The sequence below is a fragment of the Athene cunicularia genome, assembly GCF_003259725.1.
Source record: "Athene cunicularia isolate RWA chromosome 4 unlocalized genomic scaffold, athCun1 chr4_part3, whole genome shotgun sequence".
Lineage (NCBI taxonomy): Eukaryota > Metazoa > Chordata > Aves > Strigiformes > Strigidae > Athene > Athene cunicularia.
This window is the reverse complement of record NW_020799100.1, coordinates 12,755,622-12,779,402: the sequence shown is the minus strand read 5'-3', so window position 1 is coordinate 12,779,402 and position 23,781 is coordinate 12,755,622. Positions and strand designations below refer to the sequence as shown.

Below are 23,781 nucleotides of genomic sequence, written 5' to 3'. Positions count from 1 at the left end.
CCCAGGTCTGATGTTGAAGGGACACTGGGAAGGGCATGAATTTCCAAGCCTTCCTGCTCCTGAGACAGTCTGGTGGGGTCTGACAGCGGAAGAGAGGGGTTCTAGTTAAGCTGCAACTGCCCTGGGAGCCCATAAGTCAAGTACCAGTAGGGATCAGGGTTTATAACTGCCTCATGCCTCAGGTAGCACTTTGACAGACGACAGTAAAGAGAAGGACTAGTCTTTTGCAATGTGACAAAGACAGGAACAAAAATCATCATGCATAGCAGAGAAAAGGAGTGGGGGAGCTGTAACAAAACGCAGCAGTTGCTATCAGGCAGTGGATCAAATGTTCCCAAAGAAGCGTTTCAACAGACCCCCACTGAAGTCATCCCTCTCTAAAGGATGGGCACAGACTGTTCTGCAGGTTTGCACCTCCTCCCAGGCTGCAGTTCCTCACACAGGCTTGGGGATAACTGCCTGAACGTGATGCAGGTAGGGTGCCATGTTACGAGCCCACTTCAGTAAGCACGGAGTCTAACCCCTTGCCTTCTATTCATCTCTAAGCACTAGAAGACATTCCTGTTTGCTGACTTGCTTCCATTGAGTTGGAGCACCCATGCTCTCCTGGGAGCAAAGGATCAGAACTCTGCTCCAGGGCAAAGCACCACCTCAAAGAAAAGACTTGTGCCAGAGCTATTTTTGCATTGCAGAGTCCACTCTCTAACTGACAAACTCCAACCAAACTTGCACGCAGGAGGAAGACATGAGCTTATGGCAGAAACATGCAGGACTTGAACTTTGATGAAACAAATGGTGATTTAAAACAAAGAGGCAGACAAAAGTAAAATAATCTATGTCAGGCTTGTAACGGGTGATGTGTGTATGCGTGGGAAGTGGTAGCTCACCAAGCTGTGGTAATGGGACTGTCAGTAACTGGGAAGCATTTCTAGGAGTCAAAACTGGGCTGGGGACTGGAGAGGCTGGGGAACCAAAAAGCTAGCCATGGTGCAGGGAAGGGCTAAATATGTGAGCTCTCCTCTCCTGAACTCAGACACTGTGGTACAAAAGGGAATGAAAACCATGCATCTAGCGGCTGGAACATATCCCCCTGGAAGCATCTGCTTCTTATTCAGCCCTATAGAGCCTCCAGGTCCTCCCCGTTCAGGCTGGGACCCGCCAAGTCACCCCATCCAGGTACCTCCCTCCCCCCCGTTTCCCCAGTCCAGGCTGGGACACACTTGTAACACCTATCCGCGGGGGGGGCAGGAAGGGGGCTGGTGCTCTCAGCGGGCTGAAGGGGGATTTGGGTGTGAGAGGGTTGGTTGAGGGGGCACTGGGGGTACCCCCTGAGCCTTTATCCCACCTTTTGCACTTTTCTTGCTTTGCACCGAGCCGAGCTCCACTTGTCTCTTCGCATTCAGGGATGTGGATGGAGATGGCGGAGGGGGCGCTTTACCCCGTGCTCCAGTTTCCCCAGCTGTCTGTGGAGGGCAACCTGCCATCCCATCCCCGGACGCAGCCCTCCCTGCACCTCACCTAAACCCCTTTTAGTGCCACAATGTTTGACGCCCGGAGGGTTTCCTATTGTTTATTTGTTCTCCTGGTGGTGTTCCTGCAGCAGCTCACAGGGCCAGCAGTGCCTGCTGCAGGGTCAGTGCTCGTGGGGCCTCAAGGTGGGTTGGACGGGGCAGCCAGCCGGCTCCTCTGCCCTCTCACACCTCTCTTTTCTCCGGGCTGAACCACCCCCAGGGCTGACATCTCTGCTCACACCGGTGGCAGAAGCAGCCTCCAGCCCATGGTCACCACACAGGGTCGGTCTCCCCCCAGCCCACCGCAGCAGGCGCTGGGGGCACATGGGGGGGGAAGCAGGGAGGGGGTCAGGAGTCGCTCTGCAGGGACATGGGAGCCACATCCAGTTGAACTCCTTCCATGCTGAATTTCCTGTTGCTTGGATCGACAGTGAAAAACAAGAAATCAAAACAAAGCCAGGCCAGGCTGGGAGTCCCCTCGTCTTGCTATTTATTCCAGCGTAATCTAATTAAAGCAACAGGAAATATGCTTTCCCACGGCGACTGGACCTCTTTAAAAAGAAACAGCACAAATAAAAGCTCCGTGGGCCAGGTGAAGGAGGGGACAAGGGCAGCAGAGGCCGGACTCCATGGCCCGGGGCTCCAGGAGGGACCTGCCCCAGGTATTTGTGTACCTGTCTCCTTGCTGAGATGCTGAGTGGGAGCTCTCATGGGGCACTGGAGGAGCTGCACCCTGCCCTGCACCTCCCTGGACACGGGAGAGCATCCCCAGGGTCTGTCCCCTCCACACAGGATTTCAGGAGCCCACCCATCACCCCAGGCGAGGGGGGTGGTGTCTGTGCTGCCTTAGGGAGGCTGGAAAGGACCGTTGCAAACAACTGCAGATCTTTGCTTTTCAGCGCTGGCTGGACCTCCGCTGAACATGTGAAGTGCTGTGGAAAAGAGCACTGGCTAGGCAGGATGGGCGCAGGAAGAAAGGAAGGGGCTGGAGGAGTATTTCAAATTCTTTATTTTAAAAAAATTCCCAGTTAAAAACACAATGGCTGTGCCTTTCTGTGGGAAAGAGGCAGAGCCTGTGCCCCAGGCCCCAGCTGGCCCTTGGCACCGCTCCCCGGGTGGGCAGCTCAGAGGCCATGCTCCTGCCAGGAAGGCAATGTGGCACTGGGTTCCAGCTGGGGAGGGTCCACAGCTCTGAGCAGCCCCTCTCTTAAAAAACATTTAAAACCAGTTGTGAGAATAAACTCTGTGGTGTTAAAAAAGGAAACGGAAAGGAGCAAGGAAGGCTCTGCCAGCACTGGAAGGCTGTGGCTGGAGGGCCCACACTCCTGCCTGGGGAGAGCCATGGTGCTCATGGTGTGCAGCAGCTTTTCTTCTTTAAAGAGAAAAAAAATCAACCAACCAACAGTAATTTCTTCCAAATTTCCCCCACAGCTACAAATTTCACCAGCTGCTCACATAAACACGCCGTCTTCCCCATGGGAAATGCTCTTGTGGAAACCTGAGCCTTCCTTCTCCGCTAAACAACATGCTTCAGATTCCCTGCAAATAAAAGAAGGCAGAAAACGTATTTCCACTGATACTTCAGCCTGACAGAGCAGCCTGGCAAGGGGCAGGGGTGACACCCCTACACCTGATGGACCGGGCAGCGATACAGGAATCCCCGCCGGTCCCTTGCTGCCCTCCTCTGAGCCAGACTTCGGGAACCACCAAAGGGAGGCCCTGCCACCGCTTCCGTATGAGTCTCTCCTGCACGGTGATCGCTGGTTTGGGACTCATGGGCCAGCAGCAGAGGAGCACTCGCTCACTTCCTTTTGCCTCGTCCTTCCTCCAGGCTGGATGTGCTGCCAGGAGTGCACAGCATAGATCCCTCCCTCCCAGCTCCGGAGCGATGCTGTTCCTCCTCCCCTCTCGGACAGGTCAGGAGAGAAGCCGATTCCCTAGGACTGGCCTGTGCTTGGGAACAAACACCCCAGGCCATCCACAGCTGTCACATCTCCCACCCACCCACTCCTACTCTGCTTCTAACACCAACACATCACAACGCAGACAGAGTGAAAAGGGCTGCTGAGCTCTGTCTTGCTGCCCCCAGCTCCTCCTGGGGACAGGGACAAGACAGATGGGCAAGAGCATCGAACAAGGCTGGCAGGAGCTGGCAGGGCTCACCCAGCTGCCTGCCCTGGACTCCAGCAGCTTTCAGCCACCTGCCTGGCTAGAGGATTGCCCCAGCTCCTGAGGAAATGCATGGAAATCAGGTGGGGAAGCATCTTCCTTTGCTCTCAGGCAAGCCCCAGCCCTTTATGCAGCTCTGAAGTGTGATGCGGCCCTGGTTCTGCCCCAAGGGCTAATGGAGGGATATCAGTGCCACAGGAACCATCCCAGGGATGCTACACACACTTCTGCCAAATGCAGACCAGGGTCTCTCGTTAGGCCTGAAATAAAAGAGTAGCTGGTGTTTTGCAGGACCCCGGGCAAAGCACTTGGCAGCTGACCCTCAATTCTGGAGCAGCTAAGCGTGCTAAAGAGAGCCTGCAGGCTGGGTTAGCAGTTCCTGTCCTCTCCCTGCTGCCTCCCCACCCACAATTTCCCTTTAGACGTGGTGGTTCATATCCCAGGCAGATGATAAAGACTTTCCCTGTGTGCTGGGGGACCAGATGCTCCGCACTCACACTAGCTGCTCTGCATGGCAGCTGGGGTCACTGTTGCTGGAGCAAGAGGGGATGGAAAGCCCAGCAGCTGCCAGCACAGCCAAGCAGGCAGCAAAGCAACACTGGGAGTCAAAAGTTAAGAGCAGAAGCCATGGCTCTACTGCTGTCAGTCTGTCCATCACCCTGCCCCATGCCCAGCAGGCCTGTTCCCCAGTGCTGGCAGTGCCACATTCCCTTGCACAGCCTGGGGTAGGGGCTGCAGTTCCACCTTGCTCCATCCATCACTGTTTCACTACCGAGGAGGATGGACCCTCCTTGCCCCACATGTTCCTGCTGCCTCTGGCACTGCCACTGCAAAGTTCAGTGCAAAACTCACTGCAGGGTAAATCAGTCCTGGAAAGCACTGGGCTCTTGGACCAGCCTCTCCGTGGTGGCTGGGAAGGGAGGAACAGGGTTTCTCCTCTCTCTCCTAGGCATGAGTTTTCCTCTCAGCAGGTGACATGACATAGGGAATTCCACTATTCAGTGCCTGAGCTTCCTGCATGTGACGCTGGCTGGGAAGCATTTGGGTGCTCGCCCACAGGTCTGGATCTGCATGGGAGGCATCCCGGCCACCACAGGGGAAGACAGATGCAGCATGGCCTAGGCGAGCACTGAGCGCAAGGCTGACCAAACTTGGGGTCTCAAACCCCTTCCCAAGCAGACAAGCAGCCTGTCTGGGGCACAGATCATGCTCATGTCAGCTGGTCCCCAAGCACACAGCTGGCTCCTTTGAGAGGTACTATCAGGGAAGACAGAGATGTCTGGGATCCACCTGTCTGCCTCCCTCCCCTACAAATCCATAGCTACTAAATCCATTGCCTTCCATATGCATAGAAGCCTTCCTAGACACAAGACACACATTCCCATCAGATCCGGCCCTTGCAGTGGCCATGGCATTGCAGCTCCTCAACAAATGCGTTCAGTTCCCAGGAGAAGTGGCTGTGAGCTGAGCTGGAAGTGTCACTCAAGGGTGCAAGAGAGTCATCCAGGCAGAGCACAACCCACAACCTGCTCCTCTCCCCTTCCTGCTCCCAGTGCTTGGGGACCCTGGTCCTCTCCCAGGTCTGATGTTGAAGGGACACTGGGAAGGGCATGAATTTCCAAGCCTTCCTGCTCCTGAGACAGTCTGGTGGGGTCTGACAGCGGAAGAGAGGGGTTCTAGTTAAGCTGCAACTGCCCTGGGAGCCCATAAGTCAAGTACCAGTAGGGATCAGGGTTTATAACTGCCTCATGCCTCAGGTAGCACTTTGACAGACGACAGTAAAGAGAAGGACTAGTCTTTTGCAATGTGACAAAGACAGGAACAAAAATCATCATGCATAGCAGAGAAAAGGAGTGGGGGAGCTGTAACAAAATGCAGCAGTTGCTATCAGGCAGTGGATCAAATGTTCCCAAAGAAGCGTTTCAACAGACCCCCACTGAAGTCATCCCTCTCTAAAGGATGGGCACAGACTGTTCTGCAGGTTTGCACCTCCTCCCAGGCTGCAGTTCCTCACACAGGCTTGGGGATAACTGCCTGAACGTGATGCAGGTAGGGTGCCATGTTACGAGCCCACTTCAGTAAGCACGGAGTCTAACCCCTTGCCTTCTATTCATCTCTAAGCACTAGAAGACATTCCTGTTTGCTGACTTGCTTCCATTGAGTTGGAGCACCCATGCTCTCCTGGGAGCAAAGGATCAGAACTCTGCTCCAGGGCAAAGCACCACCTCAAAGAAAAGACTTGTGCCAGAGCTATTTTTGCATTGCAGAGTCCACTCTCTAACTGACAAACTCCAACCAAACTTGCACGCAGGAGGAAGACATGAGCTTATGGCAGAAACATGCAGGACTTGAACTTTGATGAAACAAATGGTGATTTAAAACAAAGAGGCAGACAAAAGTAAAATAATCTATGTCAGGCTTGTAACGGGTGATGTGTGTATGCGTGGGAAGTGGTAGCTCACCAAGCTGTGGTAATGGGACTGTCAGTAACTGGGAAGCATTTCTAGGAGTCAAAACTGGGCTGGGGACTGGAGAGGCTGGGGAACCAAAAAGCTAGCCATGGTGCAGGGAAGGGCTAAATATGTGAGGTCTCCTCTCCTGAACTCAGACACTGTGGTACAAAAGGGAATGAAAACCATGCATCTAGCAGCTGGAACATATCCCCCTGGAAGCATCTGCTTCTTATTCAGCCCTATAGAGCCTCCAGGTCCTCCTGCATCCAAATGTTAACTCCCAGCTCCAGGCAGTCCACCAAGAGATTTCTCTTATTGACAGGGTAATCCCAGCCATGGAACATTCCCTGCACTCAGGCTGGGACCTGGGCTCACACCTCCAGCTCTTTCTGTCTAGTGTAAGTCGCTGCCCTCCTCTGTAGGAAGCCTCTGTGTGGGCACATGTGTCTGAGGCTGATGACATCCACAACCACATCCAGCAAGCGTTTCATCTCATCCAATAAACTACAGAATGACAGAAGGATCTGGGTTGGGAGGTACCTTTGAAGACCATCTAAGTCCAATCTTCCTGCCATGGGCAGGGACATCTTTCACTAGATGAAGTTGTTCAAAGCCTAGCAGCAATTCCTTGTCCCCTGCACAGTGGATTTCCACAGCAGTGGCCATCCCCAGGACAATGCTCTGCTGAGCTGGCAGCAATATCCTCTTGACTTTGCAGGAGCCCCTTTCTAACAAATTGCTTTCAGCCCTACCAAGACAGTGGACCCTGCAATCTTTTCTCAATGCCCAGTGCAGATGTGTGCCCACTGCTTTGTACCAAGAGGTGTTTGCCAGGCACTGCTGCCATGCCAACCTGCTCCACCATCTTGTGTGATCTCTGTGTGAGATGCTGAGAATAGGTCCCCTGTAAAGATCCAGCTAACTGATTTTTAAGAATCCTTTGCTCTTTATTTCCTTTTTCAAAATCAGTGGATGTGAAGTCTCAGTGGTACTCAGACTTGATACATTTCCAACTTTGCCTCAAGAGTCTCAGTTCTTGGTGTAATGCTGTTATTAGCTAGGTACTCTGGCACTTAAAAAATAATGAACAAGAAACTCCTATTTTTCTCCTAAAAGGATCTGGGACATCTTTCTTATTTCAACTTTGGGAACTGTAGCAAGTTCTGAGGGTTTATAAAACTGCTGCTGGGCCCAGATGAAGAGGTGTTGCTTATAGAGATGAAGCAGACTAAGGCTCTTCAGCTTGGAAAAGAGATGATGATGGAAGTGCAACACAGATTTCTGAAATCACAGATTGACATTGGGAAGGTGAATAGGAACTAGTTACTTGCTGTTTCTCATTTACAAGAACAAGCTGGCACTCAGTGAAATTACCCAACACTGAGTTTTACAGAAAAGAGTAGTTTTCCACACGCCAACCATGACACTCATTACTGTGGACACTCAAAGTCTAAATAAGACTGGAAAGGGAACAGAATTAATGGAGGACAGGTTCCTTGATGGATCTCTAATGTGCATCCAGCAACAATGCCTGGCTTGGGAAGCCCCCAAACCACCAAATCCAAGAAGCTGAGTAAAGATACCAGGAAAAGTATATATAAAATCAACTGCCATGCTTCTCTTAGAAATGCAGATTTATAGACATATTTACTGTACATTTACAGATATACCTACTGTGCCTACCTTCCCGTAATGAGCTACATACCCTCCTGACTTTAGTAACCACCCTTGCATTCAGTGACATTTTTATTAAACATGATGAAGTTAACCCAAGAAGAATTGGTTCTTCAGATATGTGAGCAGTAAGCAGAAGCCCAGAGAGGCCTGTTGCTAACAAGGGCAGGCAAAACGATTATTAATAATACTGACAAGGCAGAGGTTCTCAATACCTTCCCCACCTCTGTCTTTACTGGCAGAGGTTGGGGACCTCAGATCACAGAAACATGTACCTATGACAACTCATGTGCCCATCCACCAGCAGGGATGGGTGGTCTGTGACGTCTTGCAAAGGTTCAGCCCACAGAAATCTACGTTCAGAGAAGCGGCTGATGTTGTTGCAAGGCCACTGTCTATAGTATTTGAAAAATCATGGAGATCAGGGAATATCCCTGATTTCTGGAAGAGGGTGACTATCACACCCATCTACATAGAGGGCCCAAAAGAGGACCCAGACAACTACAGGCACATCAGTTTTATCTCAATCCTTGGGAAAGTCATGGAACAAGTTCTAGAAACTATTACAAATCAAATGAAGAAGGTGACTGGGAAAAGCCAGCATGGATTTACCAAGAGCAAATCATGTCATCATGCCAGGCTGATCTGGTCATCTACAACAAAAGAACATCTTCTGTTAACACAGGGACAGCAGTGGATGTTGTTTACCTGGATTTCAAGCAAAGCATCTGACACTGTTTCCCAAGCCTCCTCCCAGGCAAATTGGCAAGATGCAAATTGGATAGGTGGTCTACAAAGTGGGTAGGGAGGGAATTGGCTCACAGGCACCACACAGGTGCTGACCAATAGTTTTTACTCAGACTGGCAGCCTGTCACAAGTGAGTCCCCCAGGGATTGATACCGGGACTCACACTATTCAATATCTTCATAAACAATCTGGATAACGGGATTGAAAGCAACCTCCCCAAGTTTGCTGATGACACCAAACTGGGTGTTGAGGTGGACACATCAGAAGGGAGAACCATCTTAGAGAGACCTGGGCAAGCCAGAAGAGTGGGCTAACAAGAATAGTATAAAGTTTAACAAAGACAAGGGCAAGGTCCTGCACCTGGGACCAAAGAGCCCAGTTCAGGCTGGGACCTGGGGGGCCCAGTGGACAGCAAGCTGAACATGATCCAGCAGTGCGCTGCTGCAGCAACGACAGAAAATAGGATCTTGGGCAGCATCTGCAGGGGCATTACTAGCAGGGAGAGAGACAGGATCATCCCACTCTACTGAGTACTTTGTCAGCTGAACCTGGAGTACTGTGTCCAGTTCTGGTCCCCACAAACCAAAAAAAAAAAAGACATGGACAGACTGTGCAGGATCCAAAGGAGGGCCATGAAAATGATCAAAGGGCTGAAGAACTTGCCCTATCAGGAAAAGCTGATGGAGTGGGTCTCTTCTCCAGGGAGAAGAGAAGGCTCAGGGGGACCTCGTCACAGTATTCCAGTACTTGAAGGGCAGCTACAGATAGCACAGAGGCTCTCTCTTCACAAGGAGCCACATGGAGAAGACAAGGGGCAACAGGTATGAGCTGCACCAGGAGAGGTTTCATCTTGTTATGAGAAATTTTTTAGTGAGATCAGTCAATCATTGGGAACAACCTCCCCAGGTACGTGGTAGAATCCCTATTGCTAAAGGTTTTCAAGATGTGACTGGACAGGATGCTAGATAATCTCATCTAGGCTCCCCTTCCTATGAAAGTTTGGACCAGATGATCTCTTACAACCCGGGGTGTTCTACTATTCTAATAAGGACAAGGTCTCGTGCTCCTCTGCCCAGCCCAAGGAAAGGGAATGGCAACTTTCACTAACAGGGACCACAGCTCTGAGCTGATGTGCTATCACTGAAAATCCCAAGTGAAGCAGGAGACAGAAGACACTGTACATGATGAGCAGTCAAGTGAAAGTGGTTCATATTTCCAGCCACTGAGAATGACTCCAAAGAGCTTTCCTGAAGTCCTCTCTAGAGACTGTAAGCCTGAGGCAAGAGCGTTGGCTTGGACAACTCACCTTTGATAGAGTTAAGAATTTCCTGAATTCTCTGTGGCTCATTGCGATCTGGTCTGCAGCTTGGTGTGATCTCCAGCACGTAATCAGGACCGTACTCTGTGAAGAACTGCAGGGAAGAGGAGAGGAGAGTCAGCAGAGAGGTCTCTGGCTGGCTGAGGCTGGAGGGAGGGCAGCCCATGGGTACCTGTTTGTAAAAAGGCAAAAACATTTTCTCCATCTGAGAGGCACATGTAGCTTAACTACACCGAAGAAGTGCTTTTGCAGTGTCTGTGCTCACCTGGAGTCTGCAACTGCTACCAGTTCAAGGGCTTGGGAAGAAGAGCTCAGTGCCGCAGCCAAAAGCAGTCAAATGTTTATCCCAATGCTTTATTTGGGAAAGCTGTTGACACTCATTTTATACACGGGTACCTGCAGACCTGATTTTTTAATGAACAAAATTCAAATGCTGCCTATCAGATATCCTTCTTTTCAGCTCCTCATCCTCCCTTGCAGAATGCTGCACCGACACGACTGTGAAACATCTAGAAGTTGAAAATTCAGTGTGCTTCAAGGTTAACAATGTGTCTTTCCCTGCTAACTACTCCCATAGTGTGCAGCTGAGCCTGAAGAAGAAAGTCTGCAGCTCATGGGCTCTACCCCACATCACAGAATCACCAATTATTGCCAGCTGTTCTATTTCACAAGCATGCAGCACTGTGCAAAGAAACAGACACACCAGGGTTAAAAATTAAGCCAAAAATGAAGTTACAACCTGTCCTGTTGCTACTTCTGGAGAACTTCATCCCATGGAAAGCTCGTCCAGACTTAAAGCTCTTGTACCAAAGAGAGAGAAATTCACAGCATTATAGTCTCCCAAGTGATTAACGATGCACAGGACTGGGGTTTTTCTTTAAGGGTGAGATCAGAGGTGGCAGATCTGGCAACCCAAGACCAACATCTCTGCACTAGGAGGGGAAACGAGGGCTTCTCCAAGCAGACCTCAATATGCCGGTACTGATGGGGAAAATGAAGTGGCTCCTAAATGCTGCAGGTTCCAGTCCAGCATTTGAAAGCAAACCTGAAATCATGCTGGGTTTACCAGCCTGCAACGGTCAGGAGCTGCCCACTCTGTAAGTACATCAGCTATCGACACAGAATGGGCAAGGCAGCTCGGTCAGCTGTCAACACACTGCCTGCCCTGCTGCCTGCCAGACTTTTTTGTGGGCCAACACAATACTCCACTGGAAAGGGAATAAAAGACAGATTTTGACAGCTGCACCAGCTCATTTGTACACTGCTGGGTCACTGTAGCCCCAGCCAGATGATGTAAAAAACAGAAAAAAGAATTCCTTTTTAGTGACTCAGGGTTTTGATCTATACTTTCAATGTTGTGAGAATGAGATCCCACCCGTCCCCCAAACCAACGTGGAGCAGCAGGAAGCTGCAGTATATTGTGGCTGCTCTTAGCTCATTAAAAAAATCACCATGACTGTTCAGGTCAGAGATGGATCCAGAGCCAGCCTGAATGGGAGCCCTACCCAGCTGTATCATGGGAGCACATGCTTAGCTAACTAGCAGGCTAGGCCTCTTTCTTCTGAGCTTCTCTGCACTATTTTCCAAGCAGACTATTTTCACATTTCACTTAAGTAATCTACATTTTCCTTCACCTCTGCCCAGAGAGGGCTTTGGAAAGCCCCTGCTGAAATACTGACACGAGATGAGAACACTGGCATTTGTCCTGCTTAGAAAGACTGAAAACGGCCACAGCAGAAGCAGCCAACATGTTCTGGGAAGCGCTCATTGAGAGCTGGGCTCTGCTCTGGTCTGAGTTTGCTCTTGTAGTGTGAGCAGGAGACAGCTACTCCCAGAGCACACAGGCTCCACTGGCAAAGCCCCCTGGCTTCACAAACCAAGCAAGATGGCTTATTTGCAGAAAAAAAGAAAAAAAGGGAAACACATCAAAACCTTGACTGCAGCATCCATGAAAGAGCACATGGAAAACGCACACCTCTGTAACTGGTCTCGGATGCACAACCTAGTTACACAGGCAGTGGCACAGCAGACTATGCACCATGGATCTAGCACCTCCAACGAGGCACAGTTAATCCTGACGATGGCATCATTTTGCACTTCCCCATCCTCTAATTTCTGTAGCATCAAGTGAAACAGAGCATCAATACAGTTTTGTGCAACTGTTTTTCAAAGTCTAAGTTAAAGGGCAAAAATACCTGGACTTTTCCACTGATGTGGTCTAGGGCAGTTGAGAAGTTTTTGGTATTAAATAATACCAAAATACTAATATGATGTAGAGCAGCTCCATGTGCTGAGTCCCTCAGGATGGGCTGCTGAGCGCAGGCACGTAGAATTGCTTGGGGCTGACTGGTTTTTACACCATTCACCAGAAAGCAGGTCATCAGGGCAAGCCTGGTAAATCCTGAACGGGGTTATCCAAGAGCTCTGATGCAGGTGCTTTGAAGCAAACAGCTTCCTACCCCTCTGCCACAGGTTCCTGTGCAGGTTGCAGGAGAAAAACACATGTCCAGTCACCACAGGTCACAGACTGAGACACAAACTGTCAGGTCACAGGGGCAGCAGCAGGAGCCCCATGCCCACTTCTGCTGCCTTGTGCCGGCAGCAGGACAGCCAGGCAGGTAAGGACAGGATCCCCTCTCACTGCCACAAGCTAGGAGTGCTTCTTGTACCTGAGTAAGCACTAACAAAATAAATTCTTTCAGCTGGTCATGGATTGATAAAAGCAACAAGCAGCATCTGAGAACTGGCTAAGTTCTGACCCACCACAGGGACCCAGAGAGGCAAATCCATCAAAACCCCCCAATAACAGCAATTTTCTTTTTGAGGTGGGAGGCTTAAGCCTCAATATTTCTGAAGATAGTACAAAAGAGCCATTTGTACAAGCACCTTGCATCCAGTCTCTTGCAGCCTGGAGGGGATTCAAGAGGTGGTTTTCAGTGCTTCAGAAAAACCATTCTGTTTCTTCATCTCTCAGAACAACGAGGATGTTACAAGCAGGCAAGCTCATGCTTCAGCAACAAAATGCCTACACTACTCACTCATCCATTTATTTGTAGCAGAGGAAAATATATATTTTTCATCCCAGAAAAAACATGTAATTTACAGGGATGAAAAAAAGTGTTGAGAACCAAGACTCACAAGGAAAGCTAAAAATCCTTTCCTTAATCAGCAGTTCACCTGGAAACTCACAACCACTCCCTTTTAAAACTCAGGCATGCCAAAACTGAGAGAATCACAAAAGTTCGATACACAATCCTAAAGCCCTGAGCAGGCCAAAAGGAGCTGAAATTTAAACCAGAGGGAAGCATACCTGGCACTGCAAATGTCTTCCCTGGCATCAGCAGGGTGTCCCAGACAAAGGGGCAGTGCCCACTGTAGTAGCACAACTGTCGAGTGCTTTGCTGGTCTGAAAGATGGTCTGAAAGAGGTTCAGGAGATGGGAATGTGGAATGGCTGCAGGGAAAGAAGTGCTGGAAGAAGAAAACAGTAGGCATAGAGGCCAGAAAAAAGGGTGAGAAAGAGAAAGGAAAAGGCAAAGAGAAGAAATAATTTAAAAAAAGGAAAACCCAATAATGTTCTTAAAGAGGAAGGATATTTTCTATTGAATAATGCCAGATCTGACAAGTACTATGCAAATTAGCAAAAAATCAGGCATCTTATAGAAGTGGACCATGATCTACTGCACCATCAGCACTGGATGTTCAAAGAAATTGTTATGTCAGCCCTTCCAGACATCCTAACACTATTTAAACATCATTACACTGCTGCTCAGTCAAATGCTTTCTAGATCTCAAGGCCAGAGCTGTCTTGTTTTCAAACCCTTCTCTACAAACTCATGAACAAAAAAGAATGACCAAAAGACCTCTGTGATTCTGAATGTTGACTTTCTTTCAGAGTAACTTGATTCCAAGACCTGGAGCTGTTAAGAACATCCCCAAACCCCTCCATGCTGGAAGAGAAGCAAAGTGTTGAATATAACTGGTTAGAATTTGGCCCATCATCACTGAAAAAAATCCACCAAACCTGGCCAATGGAGAGAAGCACTTTAAGAGAAGCACGACCTAGCCACTTCACAGCAAGGTACTTCAGAAATGATCTGTCCCAGGCCATGCACTCACAAGTTTCCTTGAGGAGGTTAGCAGAGCCCTGGGGTTGTACAGCAGGAAAGCAGCACCTGGATTGCCTTCAAGCTGCTCACAGTCAGGAATTCTGCACTGATCTCAAAAAGCTGACTGCTCTGACAGCTCAGTTTCCAGGTTTCATGTTAATCAGAATGGGAATTCCTATTTAAAGCAAACAAAACACAAAATCAGGAAGTACCAACCTTTGTTTCTATGCACAGGCGCTGATAAGCTATTAAACCATTAGTGGTTCTTTGCCAGAAGCAGCAGAAAAAAATACCTGTGAGTCTGACAAAAAGATGTCAGCCATGTGTGTGCAGAAATACAAACATACACATACACAGAAAGCACATGCTGTTTCTCCTTCAAATTATCTCATAGCTGTGTAAATATTTCATACCCACTGGCCTCCAAATCAATTCTCCACCCTTCATGACTTTTCCCTCTGCCAAATCTGCTTCCACCAATTTACCTTAAATATGCCAAATGATCCCAACAGCACAATGCAGGCAGCCTGGAGGATCTCATGAAGATATTATAGAGGGTAAAATACAATGATAAGAAAGACTTTAAAAATATGCAAAAACAGTCAGCTGTAGCTTCTCCGGGAGTTTCTGTTAGGAAGCTCTGAAGCATTAATGCAAGATGAGGACATCTCAGTCTTAATCACAGAGAAACAGGCTGTCCCCACAAAGTGCTAGCCGAGAATTTACACTAGGGGCAAGGTGAGTTACCTTTGACTAGTTCCATCTAAGAGGGGAAAAAAAGCCTTCTCTAAATGCAACAACTCATGGGGTGAGAGAAGGGAACAGAATAATTCCCATCAAAGTGAAGGGCCACATATTTAATACATAGTAACACACTCCTGTCCCTGAAAATCTGAGGTCCTTAAGGTTTCAACTAACTTGTCAAGTCAAAAATCCAGATGTGAACATCACATGAGAAAGTGCCTCATCCAGGCTCTGGAATAAGGCAATGGAAAAACACTGCCAGGCATCTGACTGCTCTCTGTCACGCTCCGATACAAGATGAGCCTGCTAGAAAAGATAGAAAGTGTATTTTAAGGTCAGTAAATGGCAGAGCAAGATGGGCTACATCTCCCAAGGATGGTGTACAAGTATTATTCCAAACTGTGTCCTCCAAAAACCGTATTTGACATTGACCATGTTACTATCTTCTGCTCTGACAACTGTGACCAGCAAAGACTGGTCTTCCAGATAGCTTTGTTGTAAAGCAAAGCATGAAGAGAAGCCAGACAGCAAAAAAAGTCCTTTATGGCTTTGGACGTCAATTCCCAAGCTGGCTTATCCCTTCTAAAGGCAGCTTGCCAAGAGCCATTTGACTTTAAAAGATTCAGGTCCTCTCATAGAAAGCACAAGAATTCAAGGGCAGCAAGTTGCTTCCCAGAGCGCTCAGTTGGCTGGTATGTACATTCACATCTGTACCCGAGGCAGCTGGTAGAAACACTGAACTGCACACCCTGCCTGCACCCACCAGTGAACCTGTCCAATGGCTGGGAGCCTTTTCCCTTGGCAAAGGTGAAAAATGGAAACTTCATCCTAACTTTGTTCAAACCCTCCACAAGGCAACAGCCCATTTTATGGATGTGGAGGGGTATAAAGCCTGCTTTAGTTTACACAAGGCTTTCCTGGTTCATTCTGATGCTTTTTAAACAGAGCCAAGACTTGACATGCTTCAGAGGAAGCCAGAGGACACGCAGCCATCCCCACATCCAAGTTGAAATGCAGCCAGGCAGGAGGAGATCCCTAGATGCACTGCACAACACACAGACACACTCGAGGGGTGGCGGAGGACACCAGCAGCCTGGGCACTATATTGCTTGATGGAATTTGCCTTCTTCACGTAGCCACCCACCAAACACCCAGACAAGCACTCCCACAGCATCCTGGAGTTAAGAGCCCCAAATCAAACCTCCACCATTGTCACCAGGATGTTTAGCATGTAAGGCCATGCTCACATGCAGCTCTTCATTGCGAAGAGGTTGGCAAGCAGTGGCACAAGAAGCCAGGTTTTTATGACCTCAAACATCATAAAGGTCTCAGGAAGCCAGGGCTGAGATTTTTTTCCTCATCAGCATCTGCACAGGGAGCTACATCAGCACACTCTCACTGCACTCTCTGCAGTGACCTCTCCCCAGACCTCACGCACCAGCATCTCTCGTAGTTGCCTTATTACAGAGGCACCTCCCTCTGCTAAAGGCCTATGTGCACATGCCATTGGACATGGAGATTTCTGATGGTGCCCTGTCCCAAAGGCAGAGTTCAGCAACAGACTTCCAGGAGAGACTGGTATCTGTATGTACCTCGCAGCTTTCATCAGAAATCAGATTTGTTTCAGTGCTCCTGAGAACCAGGAGTTCCCCTGCCCTGGAGGAACACTTTCCTCAGGAAGAAGCACCACACAATCCAGTACAAGCTGTCACATGATGGCCTCAAGACAGGACTTGCACATCCATTCAAGGGTAGATCTCAACCTCCTGCTCTTGTGCACACCAAAGCCTGTGCCATCCATCCCTCACAGGAAGACAGAGCAATGTGCTGAACCACAGGAAGCTCCAATGTGAGTGGTACACAGGTACCTGGCATGGACTCTCCCATGTTTTGTCAACCATCTGGGGTTCCCATGTCAAAGGGAATAGATTCACCAGGCATATATCAACACACACAAAGGCTGGAACATAGCAGTGGTGGAGGATGGAGTTGTTACAACAAGAGTTGGGAAGACACACACCGGCTTTCACATGCTTAGGCTCCACATGCCCCCTGTAAATGAGCAAGTAACAGCATTTTCCCAGATGGCCCTTCCTGGTCCCAAGCTCTAACCATCACATCCAACACAAAGACCAGCCTTTTTACAGCTTCACTAGTTTATCAGCCTCAGCTGTTTATTAATTTCCTGCTGATGAGTAAACAGATCCAGCTGGCCATATTTCCAGTTGACTGTTCTTCCTCCACAAGTGACAAGACCTTGGAGGACCAGGGACACAAGGAAGAGCTACTGGTTTGAGTAAAGCAGCCACCCACCAGGCTGCACCCTCAGTTGAAAGCCCAAGAGCGGGACCAGGCAGTTTGGTCTGTGCAGAGAGGAGCCAGCTGGGGACAGCATCTAAATTAAAAGACAACATTAGCTGTAGCAAAGACAAGCTTACAACTGTTGGGGAGTGGCTGCGGCTTCTGATCTCATGGAAAACAGGACAAACAATAAGAAGGATGGCAGCTTCACTAGAGATCGCCTGCAGCTGTCTGACTGCAGCAAGGTTCCTTCCTCCTGCCCATGGCAGTGTTGCCATGTTAAAAGGAACTTGCATTTACTTAAGTCCCAAGTCCAGACTGGATCAAGAGGGGATTTTGCAGCTGAGCTTCAACAGTTTTCCACTCTTTGAAAACAATTTTTCTCCTCTCCAAGCTGGGGTGGTCTTCAGAAACCATGTCAAAGAAGGTGTTTATTGCTGCTGTAATCTTATTACAGAACCATTCTGTCAGACACCCTCAGCTGAACATGGGACCAAGTAACCAGAAATTGTTGCATTTGTTTCTACCTCAGAGACAACATTAACAGCAACCCCAAATGCAACTTTCTTCTCTTCTAAGAGACATTCAGGCACTGACCCAAACCACTGTCAAGCAACCAAGTGCAAATCAGCTGGAGAAATCACTCACAGGTTTGCTGCATGTCTGCACTTTTTCCCATTTTATTTCAAAATATAAAAAAGGCTTAAGCTATAAACCCAAAGATGCAGTTTCCAATAAGAATGAAAGTCAGCCAGAAAGACTTTACCAAGGAAGAAAGGATGGGAAGAACCCAATTTTTACACTGCAAGAGGAGCTGCTGGAATCTCCATCTGGGAGGTCTAAGCCCTGTGAGTTGGGTAAGAACAGCCTGGTGGCACTGGGGATACTGGGACAAAACCAAACTGAGAGAATCAACCAGAAATCTGAGCATTTCCTGTGACGGAAATCTTTTTGAAAGTGGAAATTTTCCTAAAGGAAGTGGTGGAAGCCCAACTGCTTTCATTATCTCAAACCAGATAAAGCCCTTGAGCATAAACAAAAGGGAATGTTCCTGTACCGGGTGCCAGTTTACTTTGAAAAGAGTTTTGGTATCTAAAAGTAATTATTTTTTCCCATGTCCAGTTTTCATGAGCCAGGCAATTTTCTAATTCATTTACTTTTAAAAATGAACATCCTGGTAACTATTACTAGCCCAATATACCCCCCTCACAGGTATCTTTTAGCAATCTTCTCAGACAGAAAAACCCTACCACATTTTCTCCACACAGTGAGACTTACATGCTGTAATACACAGGCTAGGGAACAATGGGCAGGGATAACCTACCCATGACTCCTTAACTGTTGAAGAGCATCCAGAACACAGAAAACTCTAATGATGCAGATGGATACTATCCATCTGCACGTGAATTCTATCCATTACAGGGGTACAGAACTTTGCATCACCTGAAACCTCAGTGCTACAAACACTGGAACCATCACCCTTGTTCAATGAGGTGGATGAACTTGCTCCAGGTAACCCAAACCAAGGTGGCAGAGTGGGCTCTCAGGTGTAATGCCTCTGCCTCATTTATGGTAGGCAGGATTTTAATGAAGAACAGTTAGTTCTTCTGCCTTTAGTGTTACCCCATGCAAGGTGCACATTGGATCACATCATGGCATATAACCAGGCATCCCCACCTTGCTCCAAGCCAGAGGCTCAGCCAGTCCAGCCCTGTCAAGTACTGGATGGAGAGCAAGGAACTACAGAAACCAAGAGGATGGCCCCAAATGTGTCACCCTGGAGAAGCAGCTACCCCCTTTCCTGTGTGCACTCAGCAAGTCCCATAAAGCACACTGTGCACAGCCAGTGGCTAGCCTTGCGCTCTTCTTTTTGCCTAGGATCTCACTTGACTAGGACAGGTTTGGAGAAGTGCTGCCCCCAGGACCGGCTTAAATGTGTAAGAACCATAATAATGCTGAATCCTCTCACAAACCAAGCTTTACATGTTACCAACAGGACAAATACAGACACAGCAGGATACGTCTTGGTCATACATCACAGAAAACTGGAAGAGCACCCAGAGAAACTGTGTTGGCACTGTTCTTCATACTTGTACCCCTGCATCTATCGGCTACTGCGGCATGGAGGAGAGGAGACAGACAGACAACTTCCTGGACAATACCAACCACTTGACATGGTGAAGGAGGTACCATCCTCCAGACAGCACATTCCCATGCTATTTAAGAGCACTGCACCATGTGAAGCAAGCAAAGTCCGGTGTTCAGGCCAAGGGAGAAACACTTGCAGTGGACATAACCAGGACACAATGGTTTCTCTCAGCATGTGGAAAAAAAAGTCTCAGATGCATGGTTTGGGAAGAAAGCTCTTGCGGGCTACGAAGGGGAAACGGTTTTTGCTAGAGGGCTCAACTCCACTTCCGAATTCTCTTCAGCTCTGTGGAACAGCTGTTGCCTTTTGGGAATCGCTGTCTGCCTGGCCATGCACCCAGCTCAACACCAACCGAGTGGCTAGCAGACAGTGGAACATGCCCCAGCACACAGGTGAGAAACAAAAAAAGGGTTTCACTTACAACCAGGGCTTTGTAACAGCTCCTCACCCCACCCCACTCCCTCTCCCTGCCCCAAATCCAAATTGTCCCATTCCCTGCCCCAAGCCCCTCACATCCCCTGAAAAAGGCCTGACCTCCTGTTTGTTCACTTCTGGGAGCAGTGGGGGCTGTTGGTAGAGTGGGGAGTGGAGCGGAGGTTGTTTAGCAGGTACAAAGTGCTTTTTGTTCTCTTGACAGGGCTGAGCTGCTGCTTCTCCTAACCCTCCTGGGGTCCCTGGGAGAAGGGGCAGTTCAGGAACGTGCCTGTGTTCAGTTTGCATTATCTTAGCAGGGACACAGCTTGCCTCTTTGATCCCTGGCCACGAAAAGCGCATAAAAGATTGAATTCAAAAATTAAAACCTTTACAAACTGGCCTACAGGGACTCCGTCTGCCCCAGGACCTCCTCCCACAGTTAGCAGTGCTCTGTATTATCACCACCCCCTGTGCTGGTCACTGGCCGGCAGTTTCTTTCATTTAGCTGCCAACACCTCCCTCCTCAAATACATCATGCTCAAAAAACACGCTGCAAGCACCATTCTGGGGCCCCAATACTGAACATGCCACAGGCTCACTGCTGCCTGGGTATACACAGTTGGTATCTCACACAAAACACTTGATTCCTGCAAGTGCAGCCGGAGCACATGACCATAGAGAGGCAAAATCTCCCCAGGTGGGTGCAAAACAGAGTGACATTTAACTCCTCCCCAGTAAATAACCTTCAGAAGCGCAGCGGGCAGAAGGCCGGGGCTGAGAGCACACTGCTCTGCCTGATGAGCCGGGACCCGTCAGACCACCTCACTCACAGTGCACATTTGGGAAATCCCACAGAAATCACACCTTACAAAAAGATCTCAACATCATTTATGCAAGTTTACTGATGCTTCATTCTGCTTTCCCATGTCCTATCGCTGGACACCACAGAGGGGAGATCAGCACCTCCCCCTCCACTGCTGCTCTTGAGGAAGTTGCAGACGGCGATGAGGTCGACCCTCAGCCTTCTCTTCTCCAAGCTGAACAAACCAAGTGACCCCATCTGCTCCTCCTAAGTCTTATAGATGCCCATGGTCCACTAAGATGCCCAGGGACATCAGTCTCATGCTCTGGATTCCTTCTCTCCCTGCCCTCCTTCCTCTGTTCCTGCTCAACATCTGTTAATGCTACATTCTCTGGTTTGTGAGTGCTTTTGGAATGACTAAACAAGGCTAATGAGACTTTATGAACACCTCATCTAGCACACCCAAGTCAGAGCATGATTACACACAAGCACCATGGACCAGCAAAGCCCTTCAAAGCAAACACACTCCATCTGGTTTGGATGGCAGACATTCAGATGCCAATTTGGAACCTCATGCTGCACTGCACTGTCTTCAGTGTTACGCTGTGTGTAGTAGCATGAGAGCAAACATGGGCCGATGTACCCCACAGCTGCTGGGCACAGCTTCCCAGGCTTGGGGCAAGCTGCTAACCTAACCCTTCAGTGGGCAAAGTTTGGACATCTCTATTTCAATACAAATGGCCCTGCCACATCCAACATGAAAACATGAGAGGGACCCTTACTCCTGGGCTAAAAAATACTATGCTCAGCATTATGGAATAATCCAGTTTAGGAGGAGGGAGGAGGCAGGTAACTGCATCAGTTATATTAAAGAAAACAAAGATAATCCTTCAATACTCTTTTCAAGACAGCTGGTTTCAGGAATTGTTGCTCTTGGTTGTGGTTCAAGAGCTAAAAACACAGACCAACACTGATGGGAAGAAGCAAGAAAAATTTAAAACTGATAAATTAAATCCTCTGAAAAACTCTAAGCCTCAGCCTGTGGCTCTGGCTTCCAGGGCACGTGATATCAACTGCTTAATACATCTCAGAACAGAATTATAAACGTAAAAGAAAAATAGCATCTGGTGCCATTAGTGAGGCTAGAAATGAAGCTCTTGATATCCTGCCAGAGGATGTGAGCTGGCACCCCTCTAGGAGAGGCAAAAACTTCACATCCAACCAGGGACACACACCTTCCTGACTGTGAAGCAGCCCGCAGTGGACACTTGCAGGCAAAACCACAAGCGTGGCAGCTGGCTCATGCCTTGGCTCAGTGCAAGCCCTACACAGCTGCCAGGTGTTGCATGCACGTGGGTAACACACTACAGCCCAGAATCTCACCTTTAGCTGCAAGGAAGTCCCAACCACCAGCAGGCTCTGTAGCAGATAATGGGATAAACCTGTTGACAAGGAACACTCCTCCCCAGTGCCTTTCAATTAGCTGTTCATCAGTGCCTCAAAGCCAGGGAACATGCATCCATTTGTTCCACTACTTAGGAGCAGAGCTGTAACAAGAAGTTTGTGTGACAATCTAAGGGCCAGGCCTCAGGGTACTTTACCTGGTGCAGTTCAGACACAACCTCACCACTTCCACCTGGTAATGGAGGGGCCCTGCCCCTGGGGCTCTGAACCTTGCAGAAGTTTGCTTACCCACTTCTTCCAGATCCCAAAAGAGACACAGATTCCCCAAAGGTAGGCTGCTGCTCCCTTCTTACCAACATGAATATCACCATCTTTTAGCTGGTATCGATCCAGAACCATTCAACTCATGTACCAAGGCTATTTCTTATTACCAAGGTCACTATCACCAAGGCTACATTACTACCTTTGATGAAGCACATGGCCACAGGCTTTAAAATAATCAGACAGCTTCTCATATACCAGTGTCTCCATGCATTCTTTGTGGACTTGATGTATATCCTAGCAGAGCACTGTGGATTTCTGATGTTCCTGATTCAGCTCCAGCAAACTCCATTCCCCCAAGAGCTCTCTAGCTCTGATGAACCACCGCTCCAGCCACTTCACCTGGCCTTCAGTAAGCACTGCAGCTATGCTCCTGATCCTCACCAGCTGCTTTGTTGGCTAATGTCACCACCCTAGAGGTGATTCCTGCTAAACCCTCCCCACGGTGCACGAGTCAAGATGTATGCTCACAGCAAGCACTTGGTTTTCTGAGCCTGCCATAAATATTCTCCTATAGGTGCGCAAGCAGGAACAGCCACACCTGGTGACGGCTTCACCCAAGGCAGCCCACATGTCTCCTCCCTCCAGCTCATTCCTCCTCAAGTGCTGCCCCACAGCTCCAAGAGGCAGGCTGGGTGGATCTCCAGGAACTTATTTCTCCAAGGGTAAACTCTGAGCAGCTCATCTCATCTCCGGAAACAAAACCACAAGCACTGTTTCACTGCAAGGGGAACCCAAACAGGCTGGCCACCAGCAGCACCACAACCCGCAGCCAGCCCTGCTCTACAGCCCAAGTGCTGGCCAGCCCAGGAGGGGATACAAATTCCTTTGAGAAGGAGTAGCCAGAGCACACAGGACCCCATTGTGCACCTTGTGATATCCTGCAATCAACTCATTCCCACACTGCTCTTCCTTCAGGGCACTAGGTGCAGGAATTACTATCACAACAAACAAATAAAATGTTCAGAGCAACAACAAACAGGCAAAACCTAACCACCAGTTAACCATGCAGTTAATTCCTACAGAGGGACCCACACTTTTCATTTTCCACATATACAAAAGATCCAGTCTTGTTTAAAACCTGTTTCTGCAGAAACCCAGTTAAAGGATCATATTTAAGCATGACACCTCTCAAAAAGCATCTCCTATCTGTAATCACCTGTCTCTATAATTATGAATTTCCAGTTTCAATCCACACAAATGCTTTACTTTCTCATGCATGCTGCTCTGCGAGATCCTTAGATCCAAAGTTCTCCTCTGTAGTCACTACTTGAACTGCTTTGCACGTGCAGGTTTGTTTCTGTAGGGTCAGTAACACTGATCTGCAGTTTTGAGACCTATCATGAAACTACAGTTATTTCCACTCTAATTCAGTCTAGATTGTGTCCCTCAAACCAGCTGTCCAGCCTCACTCCAGACTTTAAAAGCACCAGCACTGGAACTGAGACAGCTTGTATGTGACCATGAACAGCACCTGACCCCAGGGCCCGCGGCAAAACTGCTGCTGGTCAGGAAAGCTTCAGAGCTGCACCTGGTACTTTCTGTAAGTCAATGAAAGCAGGGCTAAAATTTAAAGCCTGGAGGAAAGCCTGGTTCTTTCTTGGCAAAAGTATGTGCACATCCTAAAGAGCGATTTGAGCAGACAGATGACTCCCCCCCCCCCCC

General features: G+C 48.7%; 2 protein-coding genes across 4 annotated transcripts in view; both read right to left on the bottom strand.

Moving 5' to 3' along the window:
• Nucleotides 1-486, bottom strand: part of RPS4X (ribosomal protein S4 X-linked) — a 4,396-nt gene extending 3,910 nt beyond the window's left edge. The window contains exon 1 of the mRNA XM_026848798.1: nucleotides 442-486. Coding sequence (XP_026704599.1) covers nucleotides 442-486 — 45 coding nt within the window. The remainder of the gene's footprint in view (nucleotides 1-441) is intronic.
• A 1,507-nt stretch (nucleotides 487-1,993) lies between these two features.
• Nucleotides 1,994-23,781, bottom strand: part of HDAC8 (histone deacetylase 8) — a 43,415-nt gene continuing 21,627 nt past the window's right edge. For 2 of the 3 annotated variants that reach the window (XR_003398390.1, XR_003398391.1), the window contains 3 exons: nucleotides 13,184-13,343; nucleotides 9,862-9,967; nucleotides 1,994-3,050 (listed from right to left, as the gene is read on the bottom strand). Coding sequence is in view for 1 of the 3 variants with exons in the window: in XM_026848384.1 (XP_026704185.1) it covers nucleotides 3,028-3,050; nucleotides 9,862-9,967 (129 nt within the window). In the remaining 2 variants the exon portion in view is untranslated. The remainder of the gene's footprint in view (nucleotides 3,051-9,861; nucleotides 9,968-13,183; nucleotides 13,344-23,781) is intronic. The other variant, XM_026848384.1, reaches the window with a different exon arrangement.